We start from the raw sequence: 11,704 nt of genomic DNA, 5'->3' as shown, positions 1-11,704 counted from the left end.
GACCCGAAGCACACAGCTAAAATAACAAAGGAGTGGCTTCGGAACAAGTCTTAATGACCATTCTTGACTGGCCCAGCCAGAGCCCTGACCTAAACCCAATTGAGCATCTCTGGAGAGACCTGAAAATGGCTGTCCACCAACGTTCACCATCCAACCTGACAGAACTGGAGAGGATCTGCAAGGAAGAATGGCAGAGGATCCCCAAATCCAGGTGTGAGAAACTTGTTGCATCATTCCCAAGAAGACTCATGGCTGTACTAGCTCAAAAGGGTGCTTCTACTCAATACTGAGCAAAGGATCTGAATACTTATGACCATGTGATATTTCAGTTTTTCTTTTTTAATAAATTTGCAAAAATTTCTACATTTCTGCCTGTCAAGATGGGTTGCTGAGTGTACATTAATGCGAAAAAAAAAAATGAACTTTTTCGATTTTAGCAAATGGCTGCAATGAAACAAAGGGTGAAAAATTTAAAGGGGTCTGAATACTTTCCGTACCCTACTGTATATATAATTGGTATATATGATATATATCGATATATATATATACCATATAATATACATATATGTATATAATATATAATATATACATATATGTATATATGGGCATATATATATGTATATGCATATAATGCCGTCTTTAAATAGTAATATTGACATGTTTTAAACTAACAAAAAGTATAACATTATCTGAAACCACCAATATGATACAGAACACTTTACATTCAGAGGGGACTGAATCCTGACAGAATTTTCATCGAGGGCCCGTCAAGACTGGAGTTTAGTTGAGATTTGCTTTTGAATGATGATTGATCATATTTAAGGGAGGGACGTTATAACTTAAGGGGACAGCTGAACTTCAAGGTCCACCACACACGCACAACGAAAAAAAAGAGCTTTTGTATCAGCATCTACGGAGTTAAATTGTGGAATAAGTTAAGTGTGGAAGTACAGAAAAGCCAAAGCATAAGACAGTTCAAAAACAAATATAAAGACATCGTCTTCAAAAGTACAGAAATTTAGAAAAGCCTCTGTAACATTGACATATGTAGACTGTAGTTTATAATATACATGGTATTTGTATTTATATTTGTAAAATCTATATATATAGTAACTTATAATATACATGTATAGGTATTTATAATGTAATGTAAATTGTTTATAGTATATATATATATATATATAATTGTATACAATTATATATATAGTTGTTTGATATTTGTGTGTGATTATATTGACTATTTATAAATATACCAGATATATATGCGTAGATATATATATATACACACAATTATTCTGTATTCATATTTGTATGCATTGTTATAGCTTGCATTATACTGACATGTTGGTGACATCTATCCAAGCTAAATTGATCTATTAAGGGGTAGGACTAGATAAGTTTTTTTTACTTCCTCCTACCCCTTTGAGCATGTAGAAAGTTTTTTTTTTAATTTTTACTTCTTTTGTGTGTTCTTTTGTTGTCTCTTTTATTTTTTATTTCATCTATTAATAATCAATTGATATAATCATTAATTGATTAATAATCATGTTTTTTATTGCTTGCATGTTCGAAATAAAGACAATCAATCAATATATACATGTATAAACATATATACATGCATATACAAATGCATAGATAATAGATAGATAAATTAATTATTTGGTCTATAATTTTGTCAAAAACCCAAAGAGATTAAATTATCCATTCATAGACGATGGATTTCAAGTATTTATAGAATAGGTGCGTTACCAATTAACCGATTTATTAATTAAACCATTTCTATCCCATCGTGCAGCCGTAATTGTAAAAAAAAGGTACCATCACTAATATAAACTTAACATTTTAATGGACTAATATGAGTGATTCAATAACCAAAATGATACCTGTATTGATTATATTATGAAGTGAGATCCAATGAGGGAAGTTAGAATGTTCTGGTTCATGAATGTATTGGACATTTGACAGCCTCCCTCCATCTCACCCTTAAATGTTAAAATATCCCGTAAAGACATCCTTTAAGAGATATAGAATACTGTGCTTGGAGTAGGTATTTGAGTCTCATGGTTTTTTTTCTACAAGTTTGTTGCTAACTGGACCAAGATCTGCTTCCAGATCAACATATATGCACAAACTTAAATGTAGTGTTTGAGGTGAGCACAGAGAAATACACCACCTTCAACAGATACAGTTCACTAGTGTCTAATATCCAAGAGAGGATACAAGGGAAACACGTATGAGTGAGGGGGGTACTTTAGAATGTCTCCCCACATTGCCAATTTTGACATATTTATGCCATAATTATAGTGACTGTTGATGCTCATCCCTTCTCTCTGTGCAGAAATTGAGCCTTGACATTTGAGTCTTGACAAAATGGAGTTTGTGCTGCTGCCAAAATGCATTGTGTGATCAAGCAAACATGATGAATGTATGTCCTCTCATAAAAGATTCACAAAGCCTATTTTAAAAGTATTTTCTCTCTTCCCTGTCTTTATTTGCACATTCCTGCATATCTGTTGAGCAGTGGAATAGCGCAACGCCATTGTTAAAGACTATTTATGAGTCACCCTCGTATATGTGATCCTCATGTGCATGTATGAGATAAATAAGACTACTCGAAGAAGAAAAAAAAAAAAAAAGCTCCATGAGCTCCTAGGAGGTAAAACAATAAAAACTACACAATGACCTTTAAGAATTTATTTTATGCAATACTGAACTTGATTTTAAATTGATGCTACTTATACCTTTATATTTATCCGACATTACTTTCAGATCAGGATGTAACTGAAAAATACAAAACATTGGGAATATATCTGGTTCTCATTGCCCCATTTTGACCTTTATTTGCTAGTGGGACTTATGAACTGGTGTCCTGTCTAATGCGATGCTGGGATTGGTGCAGCTCCTCGTGACCCATTGTGATTTTTGGGAATAGAAAACTGTAGTAGGAATCCATATAAAAAAATAACTACATTAGTAATATTTCTTTTCAGTCACCTGTTTTGGGGTACCTGCTAAACCCACGGCCATAACCAGGCCAACAAACAATCATGGTACCAAAGCACAATAAAAAGTCCCCCCATTTTCCAATGACTTTTCAAAGCACACAAATTTCAATTTATCAAGCCACAACTTTATTTCCATCTTGGGTATAAATTGTATAAATGAGCTTAAATCAGCAACCTTTCTTCAACCCTTTGTTGCCAGGGTCCCATTACATCGTCAACTCCTGCAAGAGAGAACAAAAACATTTATTATCATGTGTCAATTAGTTTTTTCCCCCCAGAATATAAAGAGATATTCTCTTTATCAGGACAGAAATGTTGTCTTCAGTATACTCAGAAGAACGAAAGTCACTGTATTAAATCATCATTAAAGAGTTCTCCATACACATTAACAGAGATCTGAGCAAGCCATTTAATGGCCTTTTGAATGAAGACCGTTTTTGAAATCTTACCATAATAGCATTGACAATGTCGTTGTTGTTGTTTTTCAGAGCGCGTACAGCCTTCGCTCGCGACACGTTGGCTTGTGACATAACGAGTTCGATGTCCTTGACCTCCACTCCGGTCTCATCCACCTATAAAAATGACAAGGGCAATAATTGGTTATATCTCTGTTAAAACAAAGTGCATAAATTCGTATGAGTCCATGTTCACTTGGATAAAAACTGCATCTTACCTCCTCTTCTTCGCTTTCCTCCTGTACTGTTGGCGTCTGTGTGTTTTCCTGGATGTTTGATACAGCTTCTCCCTGTACCTTGAATTTTTCTGCGGCAGCCAGCTGGGCTTGCTGGGAAAGATCTTCGATCTAGAGAACACAGAGTAAATAAAGAGATTAAGACTTTAAGCAGAGAGCTTTTTTTTTTTAACCATTTTGACCATCTCCATAGATCTTTCAATCAGTATTCTTCAGATACATAAGCTAAAACTAGAAAGGATAGTAGGACATGTGCATTCAGCTCTAGAATGTAGAAAGACTAAGGTGGCTAGTATTGATGTCGGTTACGTACCTTAGCTTCACCGAAGACGATGTATGTGTCTGATGCAGGGCTCTTGTAGACGTCTGGTTTAGTGATGACAAACAAGATGTTCTTTGACTTGCGAATGGTGACCCTGGTGACCCCTGTTACCTGCCTGAGACCAAGCTTTGACATTGCCTGCAAGAAACACAAGTCATTATACAAATGTGGTGGATTTTGGCCTTCACAAAGAAAGCAGAAAAAGTGCAAATTACATTATTGAAACACTACAAGATCCCTCATTACCTTTCGTGCTTTCTTTTCACTGCGGCTCTGTTTGGCTTTGCTGACTGGTTCCTCGTCTATTTCAGCAGCAGCTGCAAGCTACAAAAGACAAGATTCATCCATATTTAATGTCAACAAAGTAAATGAAGACAGAGGAATCAGGTCAGTTTGATGTAATGCAAGTCTTTTTGTAAACATTTTCTCTTCTCAGGACAGAAAGGCTGGCTTCAGGAGGCTCAGAAGAACGAAAGTCACTGTGTTAATCATCACTGAAGAGTAAAAGGACAAACGACTGTTCTTTTCTGTTTAGGTTCATGTCAATAGTGGACATGATATTCAAGACCTAGACTGCTCTCACCTGAGCTTGCTGTGTCTGTGTCTGTGCAGAATCCTGTTCCTCCAGATCAGGGACTGAGTCATCGCTGTCTGACTCTGTACCGGATCCTACAAAAAATAAAATTTAGTCACAACATGCAGACTATTGAAAGTCATAAAATATGCTGCATTAATCCTGGGGAATGAAAATAGTTAGGTTAACAGGTTTCAAAACAGGATTTGTTGGTACCCAGGATGAACATGCACCCACCTAACCTGTTGAAAAAATAAATGTGAAACTATCAACTTGATGTTGCAAAAGGGTCACTGATTTCAGCCATTTTACTTCAAATAGTAACTAACCCTCCTATCCAATACCACATTCACCAAACCATTACTAGAAATCTTCAATGAGAAAAGAAAGGCTTTTAGACATCCTATGATCGCACACATGAAACGGCTCAACATGGCAACAGAAGCCTCCATGTCACCAACTAAGGGGCATCTTTGAGAAAGGACATTATAAAATAAACAAAGCTAATGTACTCTTCACAACCATTACATTTTAAGAGAGCAGCATATCTGAGCAGTTCCAAGAACGCAGTGGCAGTTTAAAAACAGATGGCACAAAGGAAGAGAGAAAGAAGAAAATACCCTTGTCGTTCTTGATCACAGGCTCCACCTTGACTGGGGTTTTAGCAGGTGTAGGGGCAGGTTTGGGTGATGAGATGGGTTGAGAAGGAGTCTTACCAATTACCTCAACCTCAGGTTTAACAGGGGCAGGTTTTGCAACAGCCTCAGCAAATGTGAGTTTATGGGGAACTGGGGCAGGAACAGCAGGCTCAACGGGAGTTGGTTTTAAGGGAGCAGATACAGGCTCAGCTTCTGTTTTTGAAGGCTGGGCAACCTCAGCAGGTGCCACCTTAACCTCAGCCAATTTAGCCTCAGTTACGGGCTTAGCACAAATCACAGGGGCCTCAGCGACTGATGGTTTGGGTTCTACAGCTGGCATAGTAACCTCAACCGGACTTGGTTTAGCCTTAGCAGCTGGCTTAGGAACCTCAACGGGAGCAGGTTTAGCTTCAGCAGCCTCAACTGGAGCAGGTTTAGCCTTGGCAGCTTCAACAGGAGCGGGTTTAGCCTTGGCAGCTTCAACAGGAGCGGGTTTAGCCTTGGCAGCTTCAACAGGAGCAGGTTTAGCCTTGGCAGCTTCAACAGGAGCAGGTTTGGCCTCAACAGGAGCAGGTTTAGCCTTGGCAGCTTCAACGGGAGCGGGTTTGGCCTCAACAGGAGCAGGTTTAGCCTTAGCAGCCTTAACGGGAGCGGGTTTGGCCTCAACAGGAGCAGGTTTAGCCTTAGCCTCAACGGGAGCGGGTTTGGCCTCAACAGGAGCAGGTTTAGCCTTAGCAGGCTCAACGGGAGCGGGTTTGGCCTCAACAGGAGCAGGTTTAGCCTTTGCAGCCTCAACAGGAGCAGGTTTAGCCTTAGCAGCCTCAACATGAGCGGTTTTGGCCTCAACAGGAGCAGGTTTAGCCTTAGCAGGCTCAACGGGAGCAGGTTTGGCCTCAACAGGAGCAGGTTTAGCCTTAGCAGCCTCAACATGAGCGGTTTTGGCCTCAACAGGAGCAGGTTTAGCCTTAGCAGCCTCAACGGGAGCGGTTTTGGCCTCAACAGCAAGGGGTGCGGGTTTGGCAACAACAGCTGGTTTAGCAGCCTCAACGGGAGCGGGTTTGGCCTCAACGGGAGCGGGTTTGGCAACAACAGCTGGTTTAGCAGCCTCAACGGGAGCAGGTTTGAACTCAGCAGCTGGCTTTGCAGCCTCAACCAGGGTGGGTTTGGCTACAGCAGATTTTACCATAGTTACTGCTTTGGCAACCTCAACAGGCACAGACTCAATATCTGTCTTGGGTTTGGTTGCCACCTTAGTAACCTCTACAGAGGGAACAGGTTCTGGCATTTGAATTGGCTTCTCAGGAGGGATAAGTGGAGGGAGATCATCATCAGCAGCTACAATAACAGGAGCAGGTTTTGGTGACGTTGTCTTAAACGCGACTGATGTGGGGGGGCTAGACGCAAGAGTATCTGAAAATGAAACTGGAGCTGCTACAGCAGGCTTTGAGGTAACTTTAAAAGCAACTGGGGCTGCAACCGGCTTAGCAGCAACTGCTGAGGGTACGTTTGGCTCAAATGTTGCAGGTTTAGCTTCAACTACAGTTTTCTTGGGTTTACCCTCAACTGGTTTTTCAATTTCTGGTGTCACCTTGCACTCTGCAGGGGAAGGAACAGGCACAAATGCCTCTCCTTTCTTAGCTTTTCTCTGTTTGCCAGCCTTGACAATTTTCGGGGTGAAGCGATTAGCCTGATTAGCAGAAGAGCCGCCAGGTGAGGTAGCTAGGGGAGATGGCACAGGTGACAGGGGGGTAGTGGCAGTGGTTGATTTTGGGGAGGTGGGAGAAGAGGAAGAGGCAGACATAGAGGAACGTTTTCTTCTGCCAGGGACAGCCTTTGGGGCAGAAAAACCCTGCGCACTCTTGGCATCTTTGCCTTTGGGCTTTGCAGGGCCAGAAGCTGCCTGAGGTTTCTGGGAGGAAGCTGGGGCAGGAGGTGTAGCTGAATAGAAAAATCAATCTTTACATTTTTGACGGGAAATGGGAATTCTGACTCATGCGGGTTAAATGATCAAACCAAAACGCAATCTCTTTGCCTAGGGTTAAGAAAAGGCCACACCTGTTCAACTTTAAAGTCTGATGCAAAACGCCACTCAAAATGCAGTCCATACTACTTACTTCCAAAAAGAAACCCACATTCTGTATTTAGTAAGGATGCAATTAGGACCAAAGGGAAGATCATATTTGCAAATCATATCACCTCATCATGATGATGCATAAACAAACCTGCCATTGTACCACTGAACGGATGCTTCAAGGTAGAACTCACCAAACATTGACAATTCAATTAACTTTTCTTAATTGCAAAATACAAGTACAGTTAAGTTTTTCCCCTCAAACAAACTGATATCCACACATTTAGCAAAGATCACTTGAGAAGCAGACAAAAATATCGAAAAGTTTAAATAAACCATCGCCCAACAGAAAAAACTCGAAGGAATCAGAAGCATTAAACCTTTGTCCATTTGAACTTGTACAACTCACGTTACCAACTGGTGAAAAAGTATACCTAACCCGATCAAACGGTGCATTCAAATGATCGCGACAAAAAGTAGGGAGAGGGGAGTGCTTGCTTATCAGGACAAACCAACCTGACAGATGGCAAGTGGAATGAGGTGGGCGATCACATTTGGAGGGCTCCTTTGACTGAATGGCCTTGGAGAGAAGTGGTACGGCTTCTTTCTTATCGAGATCTTCATTTTGAGTAGCCACGTTGACATTGACTTCAATAGGCGATACTTTATCTTCAACTGCGTCCGGGCAAATGGTCCTCGACTCTTCTACCTCAGTCACTGGGGCATCAGTCACCTTCACTTCTTCACTGGTCTCAACGACATCTTCAGGAGCAGATGGTTTTGGATCATCAGGAATCACTTCTGCCACTGCACAGGGCTCGTCTTCAGGGACTTTTTCCTCAACAGAAATCTGCGCCACCTCTTGGCAGGCCGATTCTTCAGGAGCAACAACAACAGACTCCTGAATCTGTACCTCTTCAGCTGGAGCTGCAGACTCTGGCTCTTCTGAGGAAACAATGGGGGTCTCAGCAGAAGGCACAGACTCTTCAGCAACTGGCAGGTCAGACGAAGCTCCTGCTGGGTCAGCAGTCGTCTCTTGTTCTGGGACAGGTGTTGCCGCCAACTCAGTCTCTTCAGTGCTCTCAGTAATTTCTTCAGTCGCAGCGACACCATTTGCTTGATCACCAGTAGTCTGAACGCTTGCTTCTTCTGGGGAGTCCGTCACTTCAGCAGGAACAGGGGTTTCTGGAGGATTCTCCAGTGGCATTGCTTTGCTCACAGGAATGGCCGTCTCAGGAGGAGCAGAAGAATTCAATACTCCTACAGCTGATTAAGGAAAAGCAACAGGAGTAACAGGGGGAAGGGGAATCACAGTAATTGTTTTGGGAGTAATTCTAATTCGACGGACTTTTTAAGAGCTTCAGGAATACACCGTGAAGGGAGAAAGAAGTCGTGCTCCACATGTGGACAGAAACGATGAGTTGTGAAAAATTAAATCAACGTGTTATTGGCTCTTGGTTTGCCAAAGTATAAAAGGGGGGTGTTAGGTGCAGTTAAGAAAATTTTAATCCCACATCCCAACCCCCATGCAGTGTCCATGTGAGATAAACAATAGGAGATCTACGCACAACTTTGCATGAAAATAAGCTGTGCATTTATTCACTAAAGACTTGAATTGATTGGACAACACAGTATGTGTCCATTATTGTAATGCTCCATAGCAAAGTTTATGGATTCAATACTTAACATCCAAAATCTTCCCTTTGAAATCCATTTCACAGGCTTTTTATTTTAAAAAGAGAGCATTATGGTTAGCATTGATAGCGTTGGGTAAAGATGCCGACAAAAACACAATCCCTTTGAAATAATGACCATCACTTGACTATATATTGAGTAGTGTCCATTACTGACCATCTGGGGTTAAAGGAGGGCTATAAGATTATGGCCAAAATTATGATAATGATTATTTTGACAGTCACGCCGGGAGATAATTTCTTCCTCAGGGAGAGAGGGCGCAGCAGGCACAAGTCCACAGCACCGGGTCGCAGCGAGGTCCAGACAAGGGGTGCTATAAAGCTCGGAGCCGCAAACGTCAACATCGCAGGCGATCGTGCTCATTTAATTGTGGGAAGCTGAAATTGTAATCACTAATTTAACCAGTTAAATTCCTAAATTTGGTCAAAAAAAAACAAAAAACATTTACAAAATTCCAACAGAAGACTTTCAAAACATTATCAAAGTGTTTTGGTGCGAGCTTAATACTATCAAAAAAATAACTTGAACACATTAACAACCCTAAAAACAATAAACGTTGAGTTTATTTGAATAGCCATGAGAAAATAGGCAACTTTTAATCTATGCAAAGTGGGTTTAGGGCATTTTTGGTGCACCGGGAAAACCAAACACACATATACACACACACACACACACACAACACCATGCATTGTGTGCTAAATCCAGTTGTCAGTGCAAGTCACCACACACCATTGTGAGTTTGTAAATAAAAAAAGAGGAGTCCTGGATTACTCTTTTCAAGCAGAGGCAAACAATATCACCACTGCAAATTCCTCAGTTGGCACACTACCATTACAAAATACCTCAACACATGGCTGGTGACGGTCAAAATAACCGTCACCTGTTACATCAGCTCAGTGTCCAGCCAGCTGAGTCCAAGTAGTCATCCAATCATGTAACATTGTGCCTCTGATCAACAAATAACCCTCCATAGAAGGCCATTTGTCGAACATTGTACCTGCTGTTTGAGCTCCAGGACCCTGTTGTTTAATCTGCCTAATACATGCACTTCTACCAGAAGTTTAAATATACGAACCGGTCTCGACTTGAGGCTGCTGCATCTCCTGCTCGGTGACGGGGACCGTTTCTGTGGCTTCACCAGGCATGGTTGCTGGAGGAGGGGGGGAAATAACAGAGAATTAGATCAAGTTAAATATTTGTAATAACAGGTGGTGAAGGCAGGAGAACTTCTGTGAAACATCAACCTCGTTAGCTGTGGTTCTATCTTTATTTTGTATATACTGTACATTTTTATTCCTGTTCTATCTTTATTTTGTTGTATAGTTTGTGTATTTATTGTCTGTGTCTGTGTAGTTGAGCTGCTGCAACACTCGAATTTCCCCCATGGGGATCAATAAAGGAATATAATAATGGTTAACTAGCAGTTGTCATAGCTGGTTGAACAGGTGACTTAGCCCCATGCTTTAGCTCAGGACTGAAGCTAACGTTAGCTTCGTTAACTTCTGACAGCTTTAACAGCCGGGATAACACAAATAACACACACTACGGTTACATTTAACCCAGATACTACACATAATCCTCCCACCAATTGTGAAGCAGCTCTCTGCGGCCCTGAGAGACGGCTAATGGAGTGGAAGTCACCATGTCCCCCGCACCCCCCCCACCCCATTTTGAGCAGGTAACCAGCGGTACAAGGGGACAAATATCGGTGAGTTAATGGACGAAATTTGACACATATCTACCCCGACATGATCCCACTGCTTTACTTTAACGCGTTAAACGTTTAATACCGACGGGGATATATGATAAAAGGCAGGATGATGTTGGATTGTAAGCGGAGATACTTACCGACTCGGGACGCTAAATCCAAGATGGCTGTGAGAGAGAGCTTCTGACCTCCGCGTCACGGTAATATCCGGTCTAGAGCGGCGGGTTTCTACTTCCGGGTTATGTTAAAGGGAGAATCTGTCCTTTCTTTTTTTATTTTATTTTTTTAACCATAGAAATTCTAATCACATCCACATACATAATTATTAAAGGCGTTGGCTTTAAAAAAAAAAAACCATTTAATTTTGAGTGTTTGTACCTATTTCGTCTATGAAGGTCAGCCATTGCTAGTCAGCTGTTGCTAGGAAACAGCTGACAGTTGCTTTTAGTAAATGTAGCAATACAACTATTTAAAAACTCACCACTGCAGTTAAAACAAGTAAAAGACATTAGACAATCTTTGAAATATTTATATAAAGTATTTGTATAAATTTGTAAATGTCCCCACTGCGGGACTAATAAAGGATTATCTTATTTTAAGTATAGAAAGCAATATTTCAGTTGATTACACAGCTTCATTTGTTGATCTGGAGGTCATTTAAACTACTTTTTATACGTACTGTTGGGAAGATTAGTTTATACAGTGTATAACACTTCATAAAGGGATTTTATGTTTTGTGTGTAAAACCTCCAACCGAAAGTGACTATTATATTATTGTATAAATTGTACATTTGCTGCACTGGAGGAGATTAATGCCTGTGATAATACAGGGGAAACTACATACATAAGTGGAAGTTTAAAACAAGAGACTCCAATAAAAAGATAAATCAGGCTAGGAATACAAGACGTGATGATTTACACTGTTGTGTTTGTGTCACATGTGGCAAACACGTGACAAAACCTCAATAACATGATTGGTATTAACAGGATTGGTATAAAC

At 40.7% G+C, this 11,704-nt stretch overlaps 1 protein-coding gene and 2 non-coding genes across 5 annotated transcripts; all 3 read right to left on the bottom strand.

Moving 5' to 3' along the window:
• Window positions 1-3,108: 3,108 nt before the first annotated feature.
• naca (nascent polypeptide associated complex subunit alpha) lies at window positions 3,109-10,916 on the bottom strand. 3 transcript variants are annotated; one of them, XM_054609449.1, is made up of 9 exons: window positions 10,845-10,916; window positions 10,072-10,146; window positions 7,818-8,567; window positions 4,602-4,687; window positions 4,265-4,342; window positions 4,010-4,156; window positions 3,679-3,807; window positions 3,455-3,577; window positions 3,109-3,226 (listed from the first exon to the last, which is right to left on the bottom strand). In XM_054609449.1, the coding sequence occupies exons 2-9, from the start codon at window positions 10,139-10,141 to the stop codon at window positions 3,212-3,214; spliced, it is 1,398 nt and encodes a 465-aa protein (XP_054465424.1). In that variant the 5' UTR covers window positions 10,142-10,146; window positions 10,845-10,916; the 3' UTR covers window positions 3,109-3,211. The 3 variants fall into 3 exon arrangements, with proteins under 3 accessions (XP_054465424.1, XP_054465426.1, XP_054465425.1); XM_054609451.1 differs by lacking the exon at window positions 7,818-8,567; XM_054609450.1 differs by lacking the exons at window positions 3,109-3,226; window positions 7,818-8,567 and having other exon boundaries at window positions 3,344-3,577.
• On the bottom strand, window positions 3,301-3,376 carry LOC129100431 (small nucleolar RNA SNORD59). The gene has a single exon (XR_008531665.1). It is a non-coding gene; the product is annotated as a small nucleolar RNA SNORD59 (small nucleolar RNA).
• Window positions 4,446-4,519, bottom strand: LOC129100430 (small nucleolar RNA SNORD59). The gene has a single exon (XR_008531664.1). It is a non-coding gene; the product is annotated as a small nucleolar RNA SNORD59 (small nucleolar RNA).
• Window positions 10,917-11,704: the final 788 nt, after the last annotated feature.

This window comes from Anoplopoma fimbria, chromosome 12 (genome assembly GCF_027596085.1).
Source record: "Anoplopoma fimbria isolate UVic2021 breed Golden Eagle Sablefish chromosome 12, Afim_UVic_2022, whole genome shotgun sequence".
Classification (NCBI taxonomy): Eukaryota; Metazoa; Chordata; class Actinopteri; order Perciformes; family Anoplopomatidae; genus Anoplopoma; species Anoplopoma fimbria.
This window is presented reverse-complemented; position numbering and strand designations above follow the sequence as displayed.